At 40.7% G+C, this 21,322-nt stretch overlaps 1 protein-coding gene across 8 annotated transcripts in view; it reads right to left on the reverse strand.

Annotated features, from left to right (window-relative positions):
* Nucleotides 1-21,322, reverse strand: part of EYA2 (EYA transcriptional coactivator and phosphatase 2) — a 103,325-nt gene that overhangs the window by 33,799 nt on the left and 48,204 nt on the right. For 7 of the 8 annotated variants that reach the window (XM_072879420.1, XM_072879422.1, XM_072879423.1 and 4 more), the window contains exons 3-6: nucleotides 20,971-21,019; nucleotides 20,212-20,354; nucleotides 17,213-17,329; nucleotides 1,297-1,364 (exon numbers count right to left, since the gene is read on the reverse strand). In XM_072879420.1, the coding sequence (XP_072735521.1) occupies nucleotides 1,297-1,364; nucleotides 17,213-17,329; nucleotides 20,212-20,354; nucleotides 20,971-21,019 (377 nt within the window). The remainder of the gene's footprint in view (nucleotides 1-1,296; nucleotides 1,365-17,212; nucleotides 17,330-20,211; nucleotides 20,355-20,970; nucleotides 21,020-21,322) is intronic. The other variant, XM_072879425.1, reaches the window with a different exon arrangement.

The following is a 21,322-nucleotide window of genomic DNA, read 5'->3' on the forward strand; positions in this document are numbered from 1 at the left end:
TTAAGGCTCCTAAACAAATTTCATACCGTTATCCCCACATGTTCTTTTTTTTTGTGAGAAGCAGGACACTGGAATAGATTAGAAAACTCCTCTGGAAAATTAAAACGTAAAAAGTTTAATTTGTTTCTTCTTGTTTTAATTGCAACTCCTGCTCTTGTCCACCTATTTGCTTTTTCAGATAGAGAACTGTATTCATGCTCTGGGGACTGTCTTTCAGCAAAAGGTTTTTATATCCTCAGAAATGCTAATGAGCCTCTGGTATTAAATAAAATTAAATAATAAATAGTCTTTAGAAAGACTAAAAGCACTTTCCTCCTTAACTGCTTACATCTTTGTCTGTGACACAGCTATTTCATTAACTTTCAGTCACCAGGGAGCTCTCAAGAACAAAGACTCAAGTTGTCATAGTAAGAATTAAACTGAAAAAGAAATGAGAGAATTTCATTGTTTTCTCTTGAAGAATATCACAAAATAATGAAAACAGTCCAATTTTTTCCCCCTTTTTAGGTAAGCTCCATACTTCAATCAAATGCACTTCTATAAGCATTTACTGACCATGTTTTTAGCCAAAACTGAAGTAATAAAGAAATTGTCCACTGTTGTCATTAAAAATACAAGTCAACAATCACCTTACAAACAAGGAATTGAAATTACTGGCCAACCAAAACACATTTTCTGGAACAGTGTACTCATTTGTTTGGTCCAACCAAGAAGAGACATTTGCTACTGAAAAACATCTGTCTTGTGTATATATGCATGCTGTTTATTTATACACACACATTTATCAAGGTATCTGAAGCATGAAGCCCACAGACAGGTGTATTCTCAAAGAAGGAAGCGCACAGACAGCTCAGATGGCTCAATATTCATCAGGGCCTGCCAACGCCTCTTTCAAATTGTTCGTATTGATTACACAGTGCCAAGACAGCAGACAACAGGATCCTAGAAGCAGAGCTCTTTGTAGAGGATGGAAAACATATCTGAAAATTGTAAGATGGCAGAGGAATGATGAGACTCTTGGCACTGCTACAGCAGCACGGCAGGCATCCTCCTCCTCCAAGGACTGCACTCTGTGCAAGCCTGTGTATCGATATGCACATCTTAAAATTAATCAAGATACCTAGAAGTCCAGCAAACGGACAGGCCAGAGGAGGAAAGCAAAATGGTGTTCAGCAAAACACATGGCAGTACCTTCCTTAAATATATGTAAACACCAGAATAATCTCCCTGATCTACCAATCTTCCAGGTGTTTGAAGTAAGTGACAAGGTTGCCAATAATAAATGCTGAACCCTACCTGATGCACAGCACTGAATCCTGCAGAATTTGTCAGGCCATTGGCTCCCTGGTAAATCCCTGTTGTGCCTAAGGGAAAGAATATCACAGTCATAAAACACACCAGCAATCAAAGTAACAGGATATATTAATATAAATAATTTCCAACGGGAAATAAAATACTTGCTCACTACAAAAAAAGTATATAGCAAATCTTGACAAATAAAGGCTGTAAAGATTTAGGACTATTACTGAGGTCTGCTTACTGAAAGGCATTCAAAGACAACCATTCCATACACTAAAACAAACATGGAGCTGGGAAACAAAGCTGGAAAACAAGGATTCAACACAAGTTTAAAATTCAGTTACTTCTTTTTCCAACAAATAATGGAAGAGTATTTTTTATCATCATCTTCTGTAGGAAAATTCCTCAGATTACGTATACAACCATACACACACTCTTTAATGCATAGGTATGTCCTGGAATCTGTCCTTATGGACCAGGTACCTGGGAATTTTTAGAAGACTTTGAAAATTTGTTCCCTATTGTTTATATCACAAACATAAGAACAATATTGCTGACATTTCTGGAACAGCAGGGAGCAAAAACATTGCTTCACCCTGGGACATTAGGTGAGTTTAGGACAGGTGAGTTTAGATGGTTCTGTCCCAAATGAAGCCACTGATGTCCAGCCAGGCCTCCTTAGCTGGAGGAAGCATTACCACAAAAATTTTATGGGTGGAGAAGTAAAGGTTCAGAAAAGATCTGCAGGGACAGTCCTCCTTTGCCTCCCAGCAGGGAAGTAGTAGGAGAGTTGCAGGATCCAGGAGATGGGAAGCTTGCACCCCTGGCAAGTTCTAGCCTTGATTTAACTCCAGTCTATACTCTTTTCTATTTAAAAATTTTCCATTTCACATGGGTGGAGAACTTCGCCTTGAGTTTGTTCAGTTTGATAAGAATCTATACCAAAGTCGTCTTCCAGTGTTTTACAACAGCGCTTGCTCCAAGGACTGGTTGTTCGTGTACAAGAGGCAAAAGCTGGACTATGCCATATCCCATCCTAATGGAAGGCAACAGGCTCCAAAGAGCACTCAAACCCACTACTTCCACAGTGGAAGAGGTATGATTTTGATGCTTCGTGGCCATAGTGGTCTCTTGTCTGTGCTTCATTTTGTCACCTTGATGTACCATCAGACCGAGCCCTAATCAGGCACTCAGCTTTTTTTTTTCTTATCTGGTTTCTTAACACGTGAATGACTTTGAGCAGTGCTGTTTTAACCGTATGACTTCCTGCATGTCTTCATGTGGCAACCCTTCTCCAAAGATCCACTTGCTTGTTTTTATTTTAAGACGCTAGATTAGCTAGGGAATGGACAGCTGAACAAACTCTACTCTGCCAAGCGCAGCTACAAAGTACGCGCACTGAGAAATAAATCTCAAGCCAAAAAGAAACAAGCGGGAGGACTCTGCCCTCCAGAACTAATTTGCTGCCACATGTCGTCTTTAAAAAGAAAAGGGCAGAGAGGGGGAAAACAGGGTGCAGGTGACTCCCAGGTACCTGGAGACCTGGGTCTCCCCAAGTCCCCTGCATATGCTGGCTGGGGAGCTGAGCCAACGCAGGTGGGTTCAGGTGATGCCTCCTCCTGGCATTCACTCCTCAGAGGCAACTCTGGGTGGATCAGTATCCAATCCCTCCTCCTCCCCACAACCCATATGGGGAGACTGCCCAGAGCAGCATCCCGAAGACGGCAACACATTCAGCTATTGGCATTTCCCCACCTCCCGCCCATGCTAGCCTTTGCTTTTCTGCAGAGTTTTTCAAAAAGTCACGAGTATGCAGCAGGATGAATATATTCCTGTGGTAACTAAGCATTTCTCACCACTGTGAAGGGGAGTAATAGAGCCCCAGCGCTTACAGGCAAAAACAACTTTCACAGAACACAAAACAGCTCTTGTACACCAGAGCTCAAAACAATACAGGGGGGAATTTTTGATCTTCCTAAACTGTCATTTAGAAACAATCCATCATCCTTTATTAAAGCTGTCAAGAGGGGATGAGTTACCTCAAGGGACTCACGCTTTATGTGTAAATTGTGATGAGAACATGTTTATTGCTGTGCTACCTGCACATCATACCATAGCTTCCTGGTTTCCAAACAATCAGAATTATAAAAAGGAGAGATCTGCACAGCTGGAATGAACTTACTCTGAACTTCACACCAGCTGTGCAAAGCAAGTGTGTCCATGCACACACAGGGTGGGTATGTGAGCAGGGAGAAAAGGGTAGGGGTGAGAGGTAGGGGAATGACTTGTGCTCCATAGCTTCCCACAGTACACCGTGACTAGACCCTATGTGGTGGATTTTACACTGTGGTTTTGTAGAATATATTTTTGCTATTTTAGCTGAGCTACCCCAGGTCCAAGTTCAGGTGTCCCTACAAGCTGCTGCAGTCTCCCTCCCTCTACCCAGGGGATTTTTCAAAAGGAAGGACTGTAGTGCAGAGACAGAAACTAAAACTTCCTGATTTTTTACCTGCATATTTAAATACTGGTGAAGGTACTTAAGACTGGTATTTCCCATAACCTGAAGTTCAACAGGCCTAGGAACAGATTTTGGCAACTCAGGTTTTTCACTTGTTCTGGACGCATCATTGTATCCTGACCAAGCAGGAGTATCATTTGGGCACAGTTTGTCTAAACTGAGATCAAACACAACTCTCTTTCTGTCCCTACACATCGCATTTGGACAATGTGACATGCCCCCCCCCCAGGGTATACCTTGACAGCTGCTAAACTCTATCTCTTGGTAGCTCAGTATTGTTATAGCAGAATAGTTACAGATGAGGAAACTTGAGACAAACAACCAAAGCTAGTAAAAACTTGCAATTTCTTCACAGCTGAACAAGGATGAAAAGCTGGGAGAAAAAAAAAAATCAATTATCTGCATGGAAAAGAAAGTTCTTGAAGATTCAGGTTCAGAAATATTTCATTTCAACATCAACCTTTGTCTTGGGGACTACAGCTGTTTCATGGGGACTACTATAGCTCAGTTCCTGTTCCACTTTACAGGCTAGACTGGAGAGACCACACTTTCAATGATGCACAATCAGTTCAAATGGAAGGGAAACAAACAAGCACCACAGGCAATGAAGACAAGGATAAACCCTCTCTCTTCATGAGCAGAGAATGAGGCCTGCTAGTTACAGTTTCTGTGAGCAGCCTTGCAGAATTCAGCAGTTCAGAACACATCTCAGAACTGGCCCCAAATGTTTGCTTTTCCTCCCTAAGTTGTTGATAAGAAATAAACATTTCCATAATACAATGAATTCTGCCACACACAATTTCAGTTTTGCATCAGTAAATTTTACACTCAAGAAATGCTGGAAAATTATCAACAGACCTTGCATACTGGCATTATCAATTTAACCTTATTCCCCGTGTAACCATTTTTTGTAAATGCTTTCCCAGGTAATAGTACTTCTTGTAATATTCAGAGATAGACTAGAATGACACTAGAAAGTGGTGCTTATATGGAATGGGGCACGCCTAGGAAGCCTCTTGGTAAGCAATGTACATGAATGTCTGCCCCCCTCCCATTTCTGAGCAGATACTGCCCATTTCTACAGGACTTTTGCTTTCACATATATTGGCTTATTTTCCTGACCTCTGAAGACAGTGCACTATCTCATACTGCAGCTGATTTTACATTTGCAATACTGTAGATGTGCAAGTGATTTGTTTCCATCTATCTTGGTAGCTCAATATCAAGTAATTGCATTCAAACTCCTACTTGCAAATCAGAAACAAGCCTAGGATCTCTCCCTTTGGATCTTCTCCATATGGAATATGGTTCACATCTGTGTTCAATCAAACCAGTTGCTAAATGTCACAATGCCCTCATTCACAGGTAGCTTAAAGAACGTTTAGCTGGTAATAAAACAATCTGGACTCTAGAGAAGGATAGCTCTTCAGATGTATGGTACTGTAAATGTTCCTGTAAAGTATGTATATCACAAACACACTTGCATTAAAAGACACCGCATAAAAGGCGTGCATATGCCATACATATTCAGTGCCACGACTTTTCCTTGATAAGTAGATGTGGTCCTTCTCTATATGAGTGTCCAAGGGCAACATGTATAGAGAAACTCTTTGTGAGCTGATTGATGGTATATTCCTGTTCTCATACAGATGGATTTCATTTGCTATTTTCCCCTCATTCCCTTCTTAATTCAAGTATTTTAAAAATCTATGCCATGGTCAGTGATAATTTCAATGGTGTGTGATCTGGACTGTGCTCCTGCAAAAATTTTCATGCCAGTTTCTCCTTCCTCTCAGTCTCTCCCTTTCCATCTTTCAGTCACTGCAATAACAGGCTGCATTTCTTCCCCTCCTTTCCAGGTAAGAGCAAGTGAAGAAAATAAGGGAATATTCATGGTTATTTTCAGTATCTTCAGACTAAGCTCTGGCATTGCTAAAAAAAGTTTTCTTTCAGCTTATGAATACACAGTACGATGTAGGGAGTTGTGATTACAGAGACAGGATGGGCCTGTGGTATAGTTCAGATGAATACCACAGCAAGCTTTGAAAATCAGGTTTGTGTTCTTGCATTTCACAGGTCAGATGGGCCCTGACATCAGAGAGGTGTTCTCCAAGTCACCTGTGCTGCTCAAAAGAGAATAAGCTGCTATATTTAGAAGAACAAACGGTTTGCCCTTCCAATATTCAATTAAATACTCAACAATCAGAGGAGGAGGTAGCCAGGTTCAACACAGGTGGACAGCAGGGAATTTATCACAGCTCTCTAGGTAGCCAGCAGCAATTGTGAGTCCATCATGAACACTCAAAAGATGGAACACTGGACTGAAATGAGTGTGTTCAGAGGGTGGCTACCATGGGCACTTCTGAATATGCTTGAAATAGAACAACAAAGCTTAGATCCAAGTGTTTCCTCTAACTTGTAGATGAATTGCACAGCGGTTCCAGGGAGAGTTCTCTCAAAGGATTATTTGATCACTTAGCACTAATAAAATAAATGCCTACAGGGTTCAGCTGAATTGCATGGTATTTTACAAGCTTGCATATAATGGCTTGTGTATTCTTGCATCAGCGAGCTGTTTTCCTACAGGAAACAATGTTGACTGCGTGATGCAAGGAAAGGCCTTAGTCTAACTCCCAGCAGAGTGTGCATTACTCTATGCTACGAAGAACATCTGGCTGAAGACTTGCATGGTCATTCAGAAATGTTCTTTGCAGTGCTTTAGCTCTCTGACAAGCTAATGTTTCCTGCAGTAAATACTGCCTTCTTCAAGCTGCTACTTTTTTAGTGAGAGGTTAAGCACTCATCAAAATTACCTCCCACCAGCTATACTCCAGTGCCTTGTAAGTTTCCAAATCCTACAACATCTGCCTGCATTTATTGGGCAAGAAAACTCATAAAATGTTGCATGGCTGTCAGCTGTGAAGGTATTTCAAGACTATCTGACCCGTTAAAGAAGAAGAAAAACTCAACCCATATGTACTTTGCAGCATATTGCTCAACTGTTTGCCATTAGGTATAATGAACCCTTCCCCAAAAACAGTCTTGTATTTCTGTCTGGAAGGGCTCAGACAATATAGAGAAGAGCACACTACATTAACCTAGATGAAAAGCATGATTCTACAATGCTATGGCACTTCGCATCAGCCGTGTCTATTAAAGGACATTGCTCCCAGAAGCATATGAACACCTCCTGCAGGTAATACTCACCAATACGCAACCCATTTAAAATATGTCCATTTGTCTCCCACTACAATCCCATTCAATCCTGCTAGCCTGACCAGGTGTTTGAGGGCACTTTCAATGGTGATGTAAAACACATTTTAAAGTACAGTTTTTCTGAGTCAAATCTCTTCCCCTGCTGCCTGCTTCTGGGAGTACTCAACCCACAGAGCCTCAAAGAGCTTTAACAAGTGATGACCGGTGCAGTTTTAAGGGCCTGGCTTTTACCATCCTTTTGAGCCTGGTCACCTGTATAGCTCAATCCAGCTCAACAATAGTGTTGAAAGTGCTGGGATGGTTTATATTTACTCTCAGGATTTGAACCATGGGAAAGCAATTAAATTTTATTATATTTTGAGAAAGTGTTCCTTTTAACCACTCCTATCAGATGATGCTGCAGCTATAGAAGGAAATCACACTGGATTGTCTTCAAAAACAAATCACAAAAATGTTTTAGGCCAAAAAGTGAACATCCTTACAATAATGATGTAGACTGTTTCTGTGCAATCCCTTGTTGAAAAGACAACCAGCAAAACTGACTTTATTTGGGTGACTCCATGGACACCAAAGATTAAAGATTCCTCCAGCTGCAGTTTCATCCTGGACACAATCCTCCACTGACAGATAACAAGACATGATAAAGGAAAGCTGGATTTGCCACCTCCTGTGTTTAGTGGCTACGAGATTCCAGTTCCCAGGTCAGCATTAAAATCTAACTAGCCCTATAACATCTGCTGTCATGCAACTGGGGATAAAAATCTGGCCTGTGAGCACAGCCGCATGTTTAGCAATTCCCTTCCCCTTGAGCAAGGTGAATCTCTAAATACCAATGGAAAAGAAAAGAGCAATCTGGGCAGCATGTCTCCACTCTTTGACCCATCACTTAGGATCATGGTAACTCTCTACTGAATACTCTAGAGCCAGGCATTTGCCCCAAGGCTTTTCCAGCCACTCTATGCACTGCTTCAATACTGCAGTGCCTCCAGGAAAACAACCACAACAGTGGCCAAGAGTGGATGCTCAGAGGAAAGTGTAAGAAACAGGACAAAAGCAGAGTGATCTTTGCCCTGGTATTGCCTTGTCAGCTCCAATTAATCTGCCCGTTACAGACTTTCTAAGCCAAGTTTATAACCTCTTCTTTTTATCTTTAATAACTGTCAATGGACTCTTCTTCAGACAGTGCAGGTATTCTCATAGTTCTAGTCACAGTATTGTAGTGCAGAAGTTTCAGCGTTTAAACCCTCCCAATATAAATAGAAAGTGCATCCAAATGACATATAAAAAAGCCCATGCAAGAGCGTTATCCAATGCCAGCACAGCAGTTAAGAAACTTCTGAGTTGCACAGCCTGTGCTACCTGAAGCAGGGTCAGACCTTATTTGTCCACAAACATCATCACAGTCTTTGACTGTATGACTGCATTCTATTTTTTCCACCAGAGCATTACCTCACACCAGTGCCTGGAAATGAGATAGAACAGAAAGCAGTACCAATACTGCACTAGCATCATGAATCTGATATTTCCTAACTTTCAAGTGCTTGACTATGCAGGTATGATGTTTCCTGATGTAGATTTTTATATGTAATTTTACACTAGCTCTTCTATTGCCTTCTAGATATTTTCAAGAAAACATTATTAGGTATATTGAATCAATTATTCAGTGACGCTTCTATAACATTTTAGCATATACTATGCCAACTGCACTATAAGCTAAATAATCAAGGCCAAGTTCATAATTTCCCAAGCTGTTACCATCCTATGCTTTTTTTTTTTTTACATCCTACAAAAGTGATGAAAATAAAATCCACAAACAGAAGTCTCTATGACATCCAAACATCTCTGTGACTGTTTTCTATGCTGATTTTGCTCATTAACCCATGTTTTGAGTATTCTGTCTGACCTCCACAAACACTCCCAAGATAGTCAAGCAGCAGGTTAGGGAAAAGTCACTCCTTTCTTCTCTGTTGGCTCCCACTTCCTCATTATACCACACACAAACTGTATTTTCTTTATCCAGTCCCTTCACTATTGTCCCCCTACCTTATTGCTTCTCTCTTATTCATAACTGTCATGCCTGCTTCCATCTCCCTGATGCTATCCTCCGTCAGCCTGATGACAGACAGTCAAACAAAACTCTCAAGCTTCCTCCCCCACTGCTCTTCGCACTGAGGAAAGAGTTCCTCCTAAATATTTGCAAAACTGTATGTTTCAAAAGACTCATTTTCTGCAATTCCTCCAAAACTTCTGACACTGGGTAGGAGGCCAAGATGCTCAAGTTAATACTAATCTGCATTAGAAGCAGTATTACTCTTTCTTTATACTTTTCCTAACTTTTCATCTACCCTAATCCATGAGCAAGGCTCATAGTTGCAGCAATGATGTACAAACAGCATCACCACCATCACTGGGCAGCACTCATACATTCTGTTTCAGTGTGAACACCCAGACAGCCAGCTAGACTTTATAGATATCAAGTCTGATCTTTCGTACAGGACAACCACAGAATTTCATCCAACACTTCCTGCAGTGAACCAATGACTTGTCTTACACTCAAACATATCCTTCTAAAACTACCTGTAATAGTTCTTAAGCACAGAGATTTGGACAGACACCTTGAAACACAGGGAACAAGCTAGAAGAATGATGCCTCATGAAGTGCAAGCCAGCTCTCCACAGCAGGCAGCTGGGTGTGGGCAGAGCCCTCCTCCACACATCCCTCTGGTGAAACCTCCTCTTGAGCATCTCAGCAGATGCAAGATACCTCCAAAGTAAATGCTCTGTCTCAGAGAAGATTCCTGGTTTTGGCTGTACCACCGTCATCTCTACAGTTAATATCATTTTGCCATTACTTCTGAGTTGCCATGGGTGCTATTCAGCCATGAGAACCTGTGTCCCCACACAAGCTTTAAACCTTACCACAAACCCTGGTGTTCCTCAGGGACAAAGATGTTGACAATAAACCCCTGCTGAGCCCGGACAGAGCAGGAGTTACAGATGATTTGTCAGCCCATTTCTCTCTTGCAAACACACATTTGCTCCCCTAGCTTCAAGATCATCCACCCTGGTGTCTACTCCTTCCAATAGCATTATCCTCTTCCCAAGTCCCTCCTTGTTTAATAATGACCAAGGAATGAGTTCTGAATGGAACCTCAAAAAAGCAGCAAATGGGAAAAGTTAGAGCAGGGCTTTGCCCTTGGTAGCAGTAGCACAGATCCTTGCAGCTTACAGTGCATCACTGTCAACACCTTTGCCTCTCCCCTTGACTTCCCTCTCCTGTAAGACAGCTCGTTTTAAAACAAAGTAAATGTAGCATGGTCAGCCCCTGGTGTTTAAAAATCTTTGAAAGGGAGACTGTGCTGTTATTCTGAGGAACCTTGTATTTACACTGTAAAAAGTGAGGTCTGACCCCTCCTGAAGAGAGGCCTCTCCCTGCTGAACTCACCATGGAGTGGAGCACAGCTTTACTGCCACAGTTTTAGACTGCAACTAATGCAAACCAGCTGTGAAGCAGAAGCTTTTGAAAGAGACTACTCATTTTCTACTGAGGTTTTAATTTTATGAATCTAAGGCATCTGAATGACAGTTTGCTGAGAACATGCTCTCGCTCTCCTTTATCTTCTGGGACTTCAGATGGATTCACTATCTGTACGCCAAAGTGGGATCCACATTTCTCAAGCGTAGATTGAAATTTCCCCTTCTCACACATTTCATCACTAAGGACTTAAAGAATCAAGCTTAAAATTAAACGTGCCGCTTCCTTTGCAAAATTCATGCATGTAGAGCTAACTATTCATGCCAAACAGATATTTATGGGCTCATATTAAAATATGTAACACACAAACTGGCACACAATTGCAAGAAACTCAGGCATCTCTTGGAAAAAAATTTGTCTAGATTATCCAGATATTAACAAGAGCCAAAATATTTCCAGCATAAGAAAGCATTTCAATTGATTAAATATTCAGGTTTTACTTGGTCTCAGGCCAGGAGAACAATTCATAAGCAACATATATAATTAGTCCATTTCAAATCAGCATTGCACAGAAGAAATACTGCTTTCTATTCATTCATTATTTGACAGCTGATCAGAATGGACTCTACAAAGAAAACAAATGCTCAGCAGTAGCAAAGAATTTCACTGCGTAGGTCTTTGGCCCCAAATTTATGTCTGTACTGAACTCAATACTGCTTTGCAATTCCTTGGCAAAGGAAAGTTATCCCAGTTACATAACTGAATTTTCCTTTGTAATGTAAAAAGTATTTTGTGGGTAGATGGATTTGGATATTTAAAAAAAAAAAAAAAAAGTAGTGGTCAAGTCTTTTCTTGCCCAATGACAGTATCCCCAGTGGTCTTTGGCCTCAGTTTTAACTGTTGTGCAACTTCATAGTTTCATACCAGCTGTCATTATAGCAATAATAACTGAAGAGCAAGGCATTGTCTAGGAATTAATGATAAGCTGAGAAGAGATGGCTTGATGTGCAATAAAGGGGTAACACATGCTCACGCGACCACAGGAAATGCTCTTTAAGCTGGCTGCTATTGCTCTCTCTGCATAGGTGATGGTTTTCTATGGTAGCTAACATGCTAGCTTTTCTCTTTGTATTTTACATAGCTCACTAAATGATAAGTTTCTTATATTCCAAAGATTTCTTCCCCACCCTCAGCAACAGCAAGCAGTTTCCTCAATCGCCAGTTAAAACGGTAAGCTCTCTGGGGCAGAAGTTGAATATAATCTTTGTGGTTTATGTTCAATTTCTATTACTGAATAGTAATTTTACCAAAAGTCTGAGCAAATCACTGAACTTCTAAATTATCAGAAAATTTAAACTTAGAAAAATGTGTGCTAAAAAGCACAATATACTTTAATATCTAGCCTAGGATGTCGTTTGGGCTGTAATTGTACACTTACATGAGGACTGATTAAGAAATGGCATAGGCCTTGAAGCAACGTTTCTTTACCAGCATTACAAATTTATCACTTTAAAGACAAAAATCTAACATAAGCTGTCACCTCCTCTTCTGATTCATGACTCTAAAAATGAGTGGCATCCCCAGATTGGTCACATGCATATTTCAAATATCTTCACTTCATTATGAAACAAATTAATTTTGTAAATACAATAATGACACGAAACAACACTGTATACAGCACTGGTTAAAAGAAGAGAGAAAAAAAGTCACTCATTCAGAGTAAATAAGTGAATAGCATATTTCAGTCTATTTGAATGTTACTCAAAGTCTGATGATATACTATCATATCCACTGTTACATGGCAACTAAAATCATTATTTCAATCTATAGTACCTTTGTGATGTAATTTCATGTCATTTTTATGAGCTATGGAACTTGCCAACCTCATCTTTTATATTTATATATGTGTGACATACTGCATTAGCTATTTGGCTTAAAAACCCTTCCACATTTAATTTATTTTCATGCTAGGGAAGCATAAAAATAGATTTCCCCTCCTGGCTGGCTGTAAAATAGGTTTTTTTTCTTTATGTTAATGACCAAAAGAATGTTCTATTCTGATTCTTGCTTTTTAGTGGATTCTGTTCTCGCTCAAGAACCAGGATACAGTTGATAACTGGAATTAAAGATGAAAAGCTGAATGCTACCCCAGTACACCTGCATCATCTGTGTTTGTAATGAAAATGAACAGACTTAAGAGAGAGCAGAATTTGGCTTCAGAAGTAACCATGTTACTGACAACAGCCATCAGAGAGGTGAGGCTGCAACCCAACACATTCATCCCAGCCAGAGTTAAGGCTGGTACCAAAGAAACATGAGAGCAAACAAACCAGCACCAACTATGCTGGCACTTACTGAAGGAGAACATTTGCCCTAGAGCCCTGTGAGACAAAGTATTTGTCATCCAAGAGGTCATTTATTCCTTAGTGACTGACGTAACACACCTACGATGGGTGCCTATTTGCTGGCTGGACCATGTAACTCATAAATGAGGGGACAGTGAGGAGGAATCACATAGGCTGCACAATCTGCTCAAGATTCACAGTCTGGCCACCCATGCCTGCCTGCAGATGACTTCACTACGTTGCTCTGGGAGCTGGTTCTCAATGGAGGCAAAAAATACCAAAGTTATTTCACTTATGCACTTGAACTATTACCATCTTCAATACTTGCAGAGCTTAGCTTAAAATAATTTTTTTCTCACACTTTAGAATACAAAACTGAGCAGCACACACTCCTGGAGATACCTCGCCTTGCTGATCCCCTGCAAGTCACTCTCTTCAAGATCCCTCTTTCAACATTTTGTCATTGAAGTAGGGGTTAAGAGCTTGACTCTTAAAAGTCTCCCTGAAATTTGATTTTATAAAAACATATAAATAAAAATTTGCCCTTTCCAGCTGGTTTAGACCATCACCCAGAGTCCCTGCCTGAGTCAGCAACGGCGTGACCAAAAGGACTGATGGGAACTTAGCAAAAGTCTCAATGGTCCTGGAGCTGGGCAGCACTGAGAGTTACTTGCTCGCATTAGGGAGACACAGTGATCACCTCCCCGCCTCCAAGTGCTGTGGCGTGGGAAAGCACTGAGCACACATTCCTCAGTAGCACTCAGCACAGGAAGGCTCCTGGCTTCTCACTCAAACCTTTCACTAGCACTCAGCAAGGTAAATAAACTGTACGATCAGGGAGCTTGAGACTGTTCGTCTCACAAGCAAGGAGAAGAAGGGTGGAAATACTTGTTTACAACAGGAAGACACATTTACTCCTGCTCCCTTTGCCTTGGAGTAAGCACCTGCCACTTGCAGAAACTGTTTTTCTCTTTTTTCTTTTGCATTAAAGGCTTAATGAGCTGGCTGAAATGATCCTCCTGGCATAAAAATCTGAGAAGAGATTTCACCTAGTAACATAGCATCGCCCTAGGGAAAATTATCTGAGAGCACTTTGGGCACTTTCATGCTCATACACATATACATGAAGTTCCTCTCAGCCTGTTTTGGTACAACACACGGTTGTGTCACTATTGTTTGCAAGTATAACATTTTCAAGTGCTGATGCACAAAATTTGCTTGTCTAAACCTCTTGACTGAACAAAGGGGCCATCTTAAAAACTTCAGTCCCAAGTGAGTCAAGAGTTTGCCTTCTCAGGCAAGAAGCTCAGATTCTCCCAACCTAACACAAAGCTAACACAAAGCACAGGAAGCTGTGTTCTGGGGAAACAAAAAACAACAGAAACCTAGACAGGAATACGGAGATCTTCCAAGGCAGCAAAAGAAAACGCCAGTACTTTGTCAATAGCGGTGTTACAGCCATCAGTATCTAATCATATAGCAGTTAGTCAGGAGGCAGCATGTCTGCTATTGCTCTGGGAGAGCACAGACCTGGCAATTCAACCTATCGATGAAGCTGTGACACTCCAGCACCTACCTAACTGTTGGTAACTGCCAGCCACAGTTTTACTAAAAAGAGAGGACTTCGGCTGCTGACAGTGTAACACAATCTCAAGACAACATAGGTATGTTCAAGGAGCAAAATAGAAGCCAAAAACTGGACTCCCGGTAGGAGTTGGACAGATGAAGCTTGTAGGAGTCAAGGTAACAAAAAAACCCCAAAACATAGGCTATGTTTTGTTGGGTTTTTTGGGTTTTTTTTTGTGCCACATTCAACCCAGGCATCTCCAGCATGTCCTATGAGGGATTCAAGCCACAAAAACCACCTTAGAGTTAGAGATATGTGCTCTGACAAAACTAGCACATCAAGTCTCAGGAGAGGGTCACCTCTCAGTCCTCAGCTTTCTTAAATAATTTCTAGAATAAAAGGGGTTTTACCTTGTTTCCCAGTTTTCATAACTGTTTAGGATTTATTTGCTCTCAGACTTAAAATCAAAGTGGATGTGTCTGTTCACCTTTCACATTCAGGGTTGAGAAGAATTGAGAGAACAGAGACAGTTTTGCAAGGGGGATAGCTAAGTGTAATGACACAAAAGGGCATTTTGCCTGGAGGTTTTAAAAAAGACCCCCAATAATATCAAAAAGGCAAAGTGAGAGACTTGATGTCTCTCCCTGTCCATGCCTTCTACAAGAACTTGGGAAAGCCATGCAATTCCTCTCCAGTTTTCCAACCCTTGGAAAATATCTGAGGGAAGGACAGAGACAAGGCAGAGCTTTATCCTAGCACGCATTTGCCTTCCCTCCAGCGAAGTCCCTCCCCTTGGATTGACCTTTTTCCTCCAGTGAAACAGCCTCTCAGACAGCTGACGTGCATGTGGTACAGACGGACTAGCACTGCTGCCTGGAGAGCTGCTGCAGTTGTACTTGAGCTGCTTTTAAACTAGTGAGTCTGGATACATAGAGCCACAGCAAGAAAGGGTGCAGCACGTTTAGCCTGCATGGCTGATGGGCTTCCTGACTCTTCCCATTCACCAGCACCTACATTTTGCAATTTTAAAGTACTTGAGGTATATTCATTTGGGCTACTGTCACATCTTTGACAGTAATTAAAGTATTTGCCAAGAAACAGCAAGAATATTTGCATTTTGATCTCTTGGAAATGTTTTTTCAACGCTTGTCTCAGTTCATGCACTCGCGGCAATTCATGCTTAATGCAAGGCACTTTCAAACGCAGGTGTGCTGAAGTTTAGCAGAAGACAAAATCTAATCTTTACTTTTTACTAGTCAAGTTCAATACAAATACCAAAGTGGACTCAGAATATGAGGCCTACAGGTGAGGCATGAAACTGCACTCCCAGGGGACTCAAGGTAGAGGCACAGAGATGGAGTGACATTTTAAGGACATAATCTTTTTCTCAGAATATATTCCTTATTCTTCTTGTATGTAAAACGATTGATAAAGCTGAAATGGTTATGCTACGGTTCCTCTCATCTGCTATTGTTTTGTTAGTATTTATCACCATTCTTTGCAGGATTGCCTGGACAGGAGTTTTTAAATTCAGATTACACAGAGTATATCCAAATTTTAGTTCTCCTCCTCCAATTCATGCTTAATGACTCAGCAAGTCCTAGGAAAATAAAAAAATAACTTAAAAAAATCAACATAATTCACAAAGATCAGGAACAGCACACACTGGAGGAAAAAGCACATGGAATACCAGCCAAATAATGACAGCCTGCCATATGCAGTTCAAGTTTCTGACCAATAGCACCAAAATGCTCAAAGAAATCGAATACCATGCTAGAAATGGGCTAAAGGGAATCACAAATGAAATCCCGCTATTTTCATTTACTTTACACTTCTTGGCAATTCAGATTTAAAACCTTTCATGACTTTCTTGGAGTTGGCAAATCAACATTCAGTCTCCTGAGAGATGGTGTTTCATACAGCTTCTCAAATGGAATGAACAGAAAAGAACTTTATTTTTAGAAATAAAAGTATATTTTGGCCTTCCTGGTTGTACAACAAAACAAAGTGTTATAAAGCTACAAGCACAACACAGCATCTTTGAAGCCTTAAGGGAATCCAATTGATTATTTTATAATCAATTATTATTCTGACAACAATAAAACAGTTATTCTAAACTTACTAAATCTTAGCTCAGTAACCTTGAGGAAAAACCAGCTGCTTTCAGCTCTGCCCCTCTGAACCTTACCTTGAGCAGTCTGTAGGTAATTAATGATGTTGGTACTTTGGGAGTTAAAACAGGCAGATGTATCTTAGCAGGTATTAGTTATGTCTTAAGAGTAAACAAATTTTTTTTAGTATCAAGCTCTCAGCTTTTTTAAAAAAAAAGTTAGTGGAGAGAATATACAGCAGTTTAACCACAGAGCAGTTTATTCAGGACAGCACAGGACAGAAGCTTAATACTAACATTACTGTTTGCATGAAGTGTAAAACCACCTTTGTTTTGCTTCCACTCAGAATCTAGGAATTCACACTAACACAACAATCCCAGGTATGCAGTCACAAAATTAATTAAAAAAAAAGAAAACACAGTTTCTGCAGAAAGGCAAAGCTTATATTGATAATATGTGAAGTTTTGCTAGGGTATACTAGTGCTAAATCCAGTACCTCAGCCAGAAATTAATTCCTTGATGAGCAAAACAGACCTATGAAGACTTACCTCCTTCCCTATCCTGACTGCCCATACCTAAGCTTTTCACTGTAATTGCAAAAGAAGAAGAATTGGTCTCATATGGGGGTACAGGATTCTGACTTCTGATAGCATATCCTGCAAGACACCAAGCTGTACTCACCATGCATCTGGTATGTGTATGGTGCTTGTCCGGCGGTTGGGGTACTGAAGCTGGATCCATAGCTAAGAAACCCACTCTGTCCTGGGGAATGGCTCAGGCTGTCCTCTGTTTTGATGCCTTTGGGGTATATAGTAGGAACCAAGACCAGAACATAAGCGTTTGTCATAAAAGGTGTAAAAAAGCAAGTTTAGGAATTAACAATTTTTCAGCTAGATTTTAATCTAATAAACTCTTTTTCCTACACTTTCTTATATATATATTTTTAAATTATCTGAATTACCCAAACAGGTCTCTTTTTAATAGAGTCAAGTAACTTCATCACAAGTAATATCTGAGTCAGCTACATCCTGTATCCACACCTGAATGAACTTTTGCTAAGATGGGGAAACAACCATGAATTGTTTTCAAAACCAATTTCTGAACAAATAGTTTTGGTTTAGAATTAAACAAACTCACTGACTCCTGAACTTTCTGAACGGTTATCAGATGCAAGCAATGATTAACAAAGCAACAAGATCTTCAGTGTTCAATAACCTCAAGACTTCTGTTCTCAACAGAGTTATCTTTTACTTGCATTATATTTTCAGCTGTGGCAGCAAAATATTTATTGGCAAGTCATACAGGAGGGTTATCATCTATTCAGTTAGATATAACATACAGTTCAGGAACAATAGGTAAGCCCTGAAGCCACAAAAATCTTTTCATTAATAAAATCAGGCAATTAAACTGACAATTTACAGGGGGAACAGCAATAGCTGAATTAAACATTGCAAGATGAAACCTTTGCTGGTAGTGATTGGGGCTGATACTTTATTCTGAGATGCTGCTGAGATTGTACAGCTGTATTATTAAAATAAACAGCTGAAAGGTGCGTCTTATTATGAACCCTTTGGGCGTGATCCTTCCCTCCTTTGCATGCCTATTTGCACAAAACAAAAAATAGCCATTGGACACACCCTGAGTGCTGGGACTAAACAAAGACCCTGTTGATGTTCTGGCCTTGCATTTATACACTTCCCAGGCTGTTGTCATCTTTTAGCACTTGTAGGCAAACTTGCCAAAAGACAAGTCCAATTCACATGCCTTTCAGCAAACATGCTGTTTTCTAGCTTAATGACTCTTAAAAGCAACAAGTCTGCATTTGCTCAGGTTGGGAATAAGTTCTCCCAGATAATGTTTTCTCTAATAAAAATCACTTATTTTAGCTTTAGGTGAGAATAGCTGCAATGCAATTTGAGCACAAGTTAGCAACAAGATGACAATGCTGCACTGTGAAACGCAGGAAGTTTATTTGGACAGTGAATGAACATGTGTTGGTGCAAGCGTCCGGCTCCATTACTGCTGGGGAAGCGAAGGGATTTGCGAGTGTGCGCAGAGAAGCCGCTTTTCATAACATCCCATGCTTTTCAATTACATCAGCACTCCGCATGCGAGCACTCAACCTACCCCAGCCACAATTAATCTTCAGCGAATGGGCCTTTTTGGAAGTCTAAAAATTGTTGTAAGACAGCGAAATAACTTAGCACCAAATTAATTTCCACACAATGTTCTGTTTTGTCTAGAAACTGGCTGAGTTTTATTTTTGTGCCTAAAGACAATACTGCTTCATTGTTCTTGGTTGTCAGCCAGATGGAGTTTTTCATATGCTGTGTTGAGTATCTTAGAGAGGGTATATGGGCTGGGGGAGGGAAATCCCTGTTCAAGGATGCTAAGAGGTCATCTGCAGGATTTATAAGCAGCATATGGGCCTGACATATGTATGCCCTAAAGACTCTAGGCAGTAGCAAATGGCTCTACTTTCACCTGCTCTAACAGGACAACTGTTCAGTTTGCCTTGGAAATCAGCCAGCTGATGCAAACACACAAGTAGCTCCAGGAAAGGGTCTCAAAACATTCCTCTCATCATTCTGGTAGAGCTTCAGCTCTGCCAAGCCCATTTCCCTGGCCTTCCAGACCATTGCATTCAATTTCCCTTCAGTAAAGCCTTGTCAATGGCTGTATAAAAACTTCTTGTTGGGAAGGGATACTGTTATCTGCCAAGCAAACAAAGGTGTTTAAGAGCACAAGAGAAACCAGGAGCGGAAACAGAACTGTGAAGCCATTTTAATACTGCAAGACTCGACACTCACAGGATCAGCTAGGAATAAGGGGCCCAAAGCTCTATGTTAAAGAGCTGTACCTAAGCAAGAGCACTATCTCTTTGGTCTTTAGGAGTGGAAAGAACTTCCCAGCTCCCTCAAGAGCTCAGTATTTCCATGCAGAGCTTGAGGACGCTCTTAACACTTGGTTTACCAGGCATTCCCCCGTCAGGACTGCTGGTTTAATTAGTCCCCTGCCTGAATCCCCCAGCTGCTCCTGGCCAGCACCATCTCCCCACAGCTGCTAGCGAGGCTGTGCAGGAAAGCAGGGAACAAAGCTGACTGGGGCTAGAAATGTTTACTGCACCTACAACTAACAACCATCCATTTGAATACGAACTGTCTTGCAAAACCAAAGTACTCTGTATCATTTCACCCATACCTTATTCTGCTCTGTGTCTTGCCTCTTCCATAATAATATACAAAAAGTTTTTCTTTAAGTAGCTTGTATCATTGAAATCCCAGGAAGAATCAAGGAAGGGAAAGTGTAGTTTACCTAAATATCATATTTACTGCAAGAGACTTTGTCTTGGCAGTGAGTCATGGGAACACTCACCAGCTACTACTCCTGAGCGGCACATCCTACTGAATCTGAGTTTCTCATGCTGCCTCATATCCTACTACTGACCAGCTCCAAACTTACCTAGTTTGTAAGACCATAACCCAGGATATCAAGACCTGATAGATAGTTCAAAGTAATCCTAACAATTTTTAACAAAGTCAGACACTCCTCTTAGCCTGAGAAGAGAATATCGCCAAGACAGAAATGACCTTTCATTCTAAAGCTTAAGACTTCAAATATATTCTTCTAGGAGCAAGAGGAAGTTGTCCTCAAAGGTAACACAATGTCAGAGTACTCACTGTAGGAGGGTATGCCATAGGGCTGCCCCGGAGGTGGATAGGCAGTGTATGCAGCAGCCTGCTGGATTCCTGCACTGTATTGAGTCTGTCCATACGTTGCCATTGTTGGGAAAGATGGGACTGCCACTATATGGGGATAATGTCTATTCAGAACAAGAAAACAGAAGGTCTAAGGCAATAGTTACTGTACATGATGTTCTGGAGCACATGTAGAACATTTCTAGACATTTTGATAAAATAATATCCAAAGTACGATGGTGAATATTTTGGGAAATCAGAATTGACTAGACTGGGACAACAGTTCGTTTCAGTATACAGCTCCTGGTAGGAGGTATTAAGATTAAGCTACCTAAATGCATGGGGACTTTAAGACTGTGCAAAATATGTGCAAGTTAAAAAATAAAATAAAATCAACACTGATTTTTCATGTTTCATTTTGATTTTGCCAAACAACTGAGTGTCATGGGAAACCTCGGACATTTCAACATATTCCTCTGTGGTCACTCATAAACACAACAATATTCAAACTGATAAGGTTTGGAGTCACAGGGTACAAAAGTACAGTGCACAGTACCTCAAACCTTCTTTCACTCCATATCTAACAAGATTAAGAACCAGTTACTTCATTGGGACAGAGACGTGCAGGGGAACAGGTGGATGGGCTTAGGCGAATGCTTTTTAAGGTGACAGAAGTCTGTACAAAATGACTGTTCAGCAAAACACGGTTTTTAAATTACAGCACTTGGCATGAGCACTCACTTTGTGGAGTACAGATGGAGAGGACACTGTGGTGCTGCTTTGCTGCAGCCTGGAAAACAAAATTAAAGGGTCTTAGATTTTCATCATGTTCTGTTCTATGTCCAAGCCGATACCACTGTTTTTACCACTGCTGGTTTGAGAAAAATATACAGGAATTAGAAGACTTCGTTTTTAGTGAATCTCCACAAACTGAAGTAGGTAAGAAAGTTATTCTCCACTTAACAACAAACAAATATAGATTTAGTTTTTAACTGAGGGTGATACTGATGGATTGAGCTACCAGTTTCTTCTTCTCATGGGACTCATGATATCAATCAATCATGAAGCTGGGCTTTGGTAGGATGACTCATAT

This window comes from Ciconia boyciana, chromosome 14 (genome assembly GCF_034638445.1).
Source record: "Ciconia boyciana chromosome 14, ASM3463844v1, whole genome shotgun sequence".
NCBI lineage: Eukaryota > Metazoa > Chordata > Aves > Ciconiiformes > Ciconiidae > Ciconia > Ciconia boyciana.